Below are 6400 nucleotides of genomic sequence, written 5' to 3' on the forward strand. Positions count from 1 at the left end.
CATCCAAGTATACTACTCTAAGCAAATTCCAACTTAAATTGAAATGAAATCTGTCCAAACTGAGAAAGTGAAGGAACCATGGAATACTTCAAATATATCACAATAATTCACCATGAAAACAGAACAATGAATAATAGGGCAAATTTGGTAGTATATTGACAACAGTTCTTCAACATAACTCATTTACAAATGATGTGAGCAAGTCTTTATATAGAGGACTCAATTACAATGAATGACCAAAAGTGATTTGAAATCAAGGGTCAAAATTGATCCGCATAAGCCTTGATTAAAGATTCCATAACCATAACTACAATATTAAATGCACACCCAATTAAAATTAAGCATCACCATGTGGGCCAATTAGAAAATTACATTGCTTTGAGAATAGAATAAGCATAACAACTAGATAAGGTGCAATAACAAGTGGACCAATGAGAAGAGAGAGCCTGTAGAAGAAGTCACCAACTAGTAGAGAAACAAGAAAATTCAAATGCTTCCAAGAGTCAATTAGGAAAAAGGCCATGTGGGCCTATGTCAATTGACGCCAAATGGGCCAATCAAAATTAGGCATTTATTTATCAACCAATGAGAAAATTTAGGGCCACATGAGCCTATGCCACCTCATCACCTTGGGAATTATGCTCCTCATCGTCATTTTCTTTCTCATTTTCTGCTCTAGTGGATTTTTTGACACCTCAGGAATATTCTTTTTGAACTTTCCCACATTGCATTCATTACTTTTTTTATTTTCAATGTCCTTGTAATTTTGTTTTGCTACAACATTGTCAAGTATTCAAATTTATTTGTTTCTGTAATTTTCTTGGAAAGATAGAATTGATTTAATGTCTTTCAAACCATTAGATTTTTCCCCACAAAGTTTGTCACATTGTGTTTAGCTGAGTCTAAGACATGCCTATAAGTTGGTTCTCTTCCAGCTCTAATGAGTCTCCGGCCTAAGTTACCAATGTTGGTCCTAACGTTGATGCGCGTGTGAGGTGTTAATGCGCGAAAAAAATTGGGATTTTGGATGCGTTTGGGTGCATCTATATATAAATATATATATATACTATACTATATGTATGCAAAGAAATGCACAAAATATACAAAAATTAACCATTCCATAGCAGGATACTTCATTATTGATGGATCAAATTGAAATAACTAATTAGTAAATTTCTCAACTTCAAGATTCCAATGCAATTTGAATTACAAAATCAGAACATAGATCATGATTCAATGTTGATCAATCAAGAGTCAAGGCTCAAGATTCACAAATCAAATTCAGTCAATCAAAATCATAAGGATTCTCAAAAAAATTCACATTCTCATCATCTCCTTTTTCTCCAAGAGTTGCCAGTTCATTTGAACCAAACATGGTTCCACTTGTCCTAGATGCACGTGCCATAATGTTATCAACATCATCATCTATCATTATAGCAAGATCTTGAAATGGTGCATCCAAGTTTGCACATTTTGGGGCTACATCCCAAAGCTTGGTTGACCCTTCCTTGTACCCATCATTCTTACGTGACAACAGAAGCAAGTTGGTATGTATATAAACCAAGTCCTCAGCTTTCTTTGAACCCAACTGGTTGCGCTTCACTAAATGGATATAGGAGTATGTACTCCAATTCCGTCCAATGGCAGAAGAACTTGCAACCTAGATAGTGTTCATAATTAAACATACAAATGAAAAGAAAATTAAAGAATGTTAAACACTAAATTGTAGAATACAGTTTTTAAGCAAAAATAAATAATAACTTACTTATGAGAGGATCTTGATAGCAAGAGGTTGTAAATTCTTGAATGGTTGACCATACAAGTACCACCATGTGATAGCTACCATGTCATTTTGGTCCTTTATTGCATATGGTGATTTTTGGTCTTGAAGCAAATAAGCTAAATTCTAGCCTCACCTTTTTGTGCATTTCATCATCTAGGAAGAATCTTGCAAATGAATTGTAGCACCTAATAGCAACTTCACCCGCATATGGTGCAACTCTATCCAGCATAGCAAGTATTTCTTGGCTATAGTACCTTGGAGATGAGGCATATGCAAGGAGGTGCAATGGGGTAATCATCTTCTCCCAACAATGATGAATGATTGCTTTCACCCTATTGCACAAGGCTTCACATTCTATGGGGTTATCTCATGTGCTTGTATGGAAAGCTTTACCCTTTCTACCATGGTGTCCATGCCATCATAGACATCCCCCAAGCAAGGTGCATTTGTATCAGCAAAGCATAGCATAGTCATGATAGGCTCAATGAAATCCAAAACAAATTGCACACGATCCCAGTAAGTGTCATCCAAGACCAAAGCCTTGACCTTTTGGGATCTCTCTAAATTTGAAGCCTTCCATATACCTCATCGGCTAAAAATAACCATTTGGCTCAATGCCCCTTGTACCTTGAGGAGTCGTCTCATAATAATAGTATGTGGTGCAAATCTAGTCTCAACAACCTTAACAATATGACAATAAATATCAAGCAAAGTTATATACAAGTAATAATTTGATAATTGAGCATGAATATAAAACTTATTCAAAATAAATATATTAAAGAAACTAACTAACTACAATTTTTAATTTACCTTCAACAACTCCAACTTAGAGAACAATCTAAATATGGATTGTGACATGTGGTGGTTTGTCACAAACATTTGTATCTCCTCTCCTCTTGGTATATTTGCTTCACCTAATCTACTTGGGTGCCAATTTGTTGCATGACCAAGTTAAGAGAGTGTACAGTGCATGATGTCAAAAAAATATGGTCACATCAAACTCGACCAAAGCACCTGCACCCCAACAATTTTTGGCATTATCTGTGACCACATTCTCACTGCCCACCATCTCCATTGCCTCAATGAGAATTCTAGAAATGAATTGTGAATCCTTACTTCTCCTTCACAATCAACTGCACTCAAAAACATTGTCCCTTTGGGGGACATTGCAATCACATTAATCAATGGTTGGTTTCTTGTATCTTTCCATCCATCAAACACATTAGTTATACGTAAAGTTTTCCATGAAGTTCTAATTAGTTGAAGAGTTTTGTCAATAGAAATCTTTTCTTTTTGCAAAAGAGTAGTACACACCTTTTCAACCTAGGAATAGTGTAATCAGTTAGTGCTTTAAGGATGGCTGCGACCATTTCCTTCCAATATGGCAATCTTACCAAGTTGAAAGGAAGACCATTGGCATAAAGGCAACATGCAATTGCTTCATCAGCAAGCTCTCTTGCCTCCATTTTGAATGCTTGATCCAACGAACCTCTTTTGCAGGTAATAACTTCTACATCTTCCTCTTCTTCTCCCACTTGCAAGAATGGATGTTTGGAGGATGCAACATGATCGGTGGGCACATTCACTTTGCTCTTTGTGGGTGAAGGTTTATACAAACTTGTTTTTTATTTGCTCACTAAACGATCAACAAATTCTTGTTCTTTTATAAATCCTGCTAATTGTGAATCACTCATCCTTTTTCCATCTTTGCTTCCTTTGCACAATCATATTCCTTTCCCAGTAGGGCCCATAAAATGAGCTTTGACCCGAGAATACAAGTTGTTGAATGGTTTACTGACATACGTTGCATTTCCAAATGTATGACCCACCTCCTGAAACCTATGACAATCTTGTGGTATGTCTTCATAATGGAGATGCTACATCAATATTGAAGTTATCACTTCGTTCACCTTGCCCTGTTGCTGAACTTTGACTACCAGTATTGACCATTCTTGCACAATACAAACTATAAATCTAATAAAAAAATAAAAAAATTAAATTAGAATTAATTAAATAAAATATGAACATCAAACAATAACATACAAGTGCAAAAATATGATACAAAAATACTTAAAAAGGTAGCTAAACTTAATCCTTCATTTCTTTAAAAAAAACAAATTTAAAACTTTAAAAATTCTTACAAAACACAAAAAATCCATCATCATCTCAAAAAAATCAGAAAAATATCCCACGAAGGGGATCAAATGCTTACCTTAGATGCTTAGACGTCCTTTGTAGAAGCTATTAGACACCCTATGAATGATCCTCTTCAAAAAATAATGATCTTGCTTTCAAAATGCCAAAATGGAGACCAAATGAAAAGAGAGCCCAGCTGCAAACAAAACGAGAAGAATGAGCAATGAACGGCATATTTTGGGATCGTTTTACGATTTAGGAGCAAAAAGGAGCCAACATAGAATTAAAAAATCAATTAACACATGCTTTTTAAAGTCACTTAAGTGACTGGGCATTGAAAAAGTCACGGTTGCTCTCCAAATGCACCCGAATGCTGTCTAGGTGATCTTTGGGTGCTCTTCAAAGCATCCCGAGCACATCCATGGGCGTTGTGCGTACTTCTTGGGACCACCGGTGCAGCATCCTAATGCACCAGCGCATCCTAACACACCAGCCTCAGCATCCGGTGATTTCCAAGACACTCCGGTACCTTAGAGTCTCCCAAACCCAGAATATAGTGAACTGTCCTGAAGCTGTGAGAATCTAGCCATTGCTTTTGCCCAACTCTCAGAAGTTGAATGAAAAGAATTATAGCATATGAAATCATAAAACACTCACCATTTATGAGTATTGTAACCATAATAAAATTGTTTTAAACGATTCATGGTCATGCTGATGACTCAATAGACTGAGAAAAGCATCAAGTAGCTTTAATGCTTCTGACGTTGTCAATGCACTGAATCGAATGGTTCGAAATGTTACTAATGCAGCTAAATTTAGCCAAAATCTCAAAACAAAATACTAGACATTAAACGTTGGTCAAGCCTTGAATTTGAAAAAATTTGTGTTCTCTTTTAGTTTTAAGTTTCGACAGTGTAGATCCATCTCAAAATACTTCTTGTGTTTGAAGGTTTTACGTGATCAGTTGTTAACAATCCAGAAGCCAGTGGATGATGAAAACACGATACCTCTGGTTCTATGTATCTTGTCATCATCATTTGATTCATTTTTAGTATCTTTGCGGTTTTGCAGAGCCACAAACAATTCATTTTGAGAGGCTATTCCATTAAACTGGTGTATGCTCAAATCTAACTTACGAATGAGCACCTAGAGTGCTCTAAACTTTAGCTGCATTCTCCCGAATCAAGCATAATTAAGCTTCATTTTAAAGATTCAATCTTAAGACATGTATTCGTGCGCGTCATATCCATTAAATGGATTATGTTCTCGAGCTATATTTCCTTCTGATACATACCAGTTTAGCTGGATTTCAATTATGTATACAACGGTGTCTGTTCAAATTCAGACAATGAATGTAACTTTTACACGGTAAACGTAGGTTCAACCTTGTGTCATGCCCAAATATAATGCTTAAAGCTTATTTTTTGTATAAATTATATATATTCTGGTAATAAGTGTACATGTGAAGGAACTCTTTCAAGCTGACCTTTATATCAACCAAGTTCACCAGTTAACCAAGGACACTTCAGCACTGAGGCTTAAATATTAAGCAAGCAAACTGAAAGAAGAGAAAGAAACCCCAAAAAGCAACTAAAGAAACTACCATCAGCAGCTCGAAACACTATACCTTCCAACAACATTCGCAAGAGTTTTTACAAAACAATCGATCTTCTCCTCGCGAGTAGGCTGGGGATCAGGCCACTCCATTGTAACGAGCCAATGGTTATAGTCGCATCCTGGGAACAGTGTGGGTCGCTCACCAGAACTATTAGAGTCCAGTGGAGAATACACTGATCCCGAGTTCGAAACCCTGCAGCGAGAAACCGTCCATCGCGAGGCCAGTAAAGATTGATGACTAAAGCCGCATAAGTGGCTGTGGCCAGTTGGAATGGGGGTGGCCGGGGAATTTTTAATTACAGCAGCTGAAGAGTAAAAGGATAAATGTGAATATGTAGACAGTTCCCTTGCCAGTGTAAATGCGCGGCGAAGACGAAGAGCCATGATCGCCATGGAAAAACTTTGAGCTTTAAAGCCACTGGGTTTCTGCAACGACCGAGCCAAGGGTTTTAGGTTTGTATTTATCCTTCTCTTGTCTTTCTTAAAATTGATAACTAAAACCTCGAAAGTGGATTAAAAAAATTTGTAAGAGGGTGAACAAACAAATATAATTAGTATTGGAGAAGATTTAATGTTTCATTTTTATGACATTCCGTGTACCATTTTTTATTATTAGTTCCTCGAATACTTATACATTCATGTAGGTACTATTAGTTTTGTTTTTTGAACCAATCAAATTTTAATATTTTACCAATTTTGCATTCTAGTCTAATGTTTCTTTTTTATTTTTTATTTTTCAATTGTAGAAAATTGTGTTTGTTCTATGTTTCATTGGCTATTGTCAATTTTAGACAAGGAATAAATTATTTTTCTCAAAAGGAAAATAGAAGAAAATAAAAAGCATATTGATTGTCATAAGAAAAA

General features: G+C 35.9%; 1 protein-coding gene across 2 annotated transcripts in view; it reads right to left on the bottom strand.

The window, feature by feature from the left end:
• Positions 1-6078, bottom strand: part of LOC149568155 (uncharacterized) — a 31675-nt gene extending 25597 nt beyond the window's left edge. Inside the window, exon 1 of one of the 2 annotated variants that reach the window (XM_089821156.1) lies at positions 5547-6078. In XM_089821156.1, the coding sequence (XP_089677282.1) occupies positions 5547-5929 (383 nt within the window). In that variant the 5' untranslated portion in view covers positions 5930-6078. The remainder of the gene's footprint in view (positions 1-5546) is intronic. The other variant, XM_089821157.1, reaches the window with a different exon arrangement.
• Positions 6079-6400: the final 322 nt, after the last annotated feature.

The sequence above is a fragment of the Cupressus sempervirens genome, chromosome 3 (assembly GCF_028749045.1).
Source record: "Cupressus sempervirens isolate cs-2001-9-10 chromosome 3, ASM2874904v1, whole genome shotgun sequence".
Lineage (NCBI taxonomy): Eukaryota > Viridiplantae > Streptophyta > Pinopsida > Cupressales > Cupressaceae > Cupressus > Cupressus sempervirens.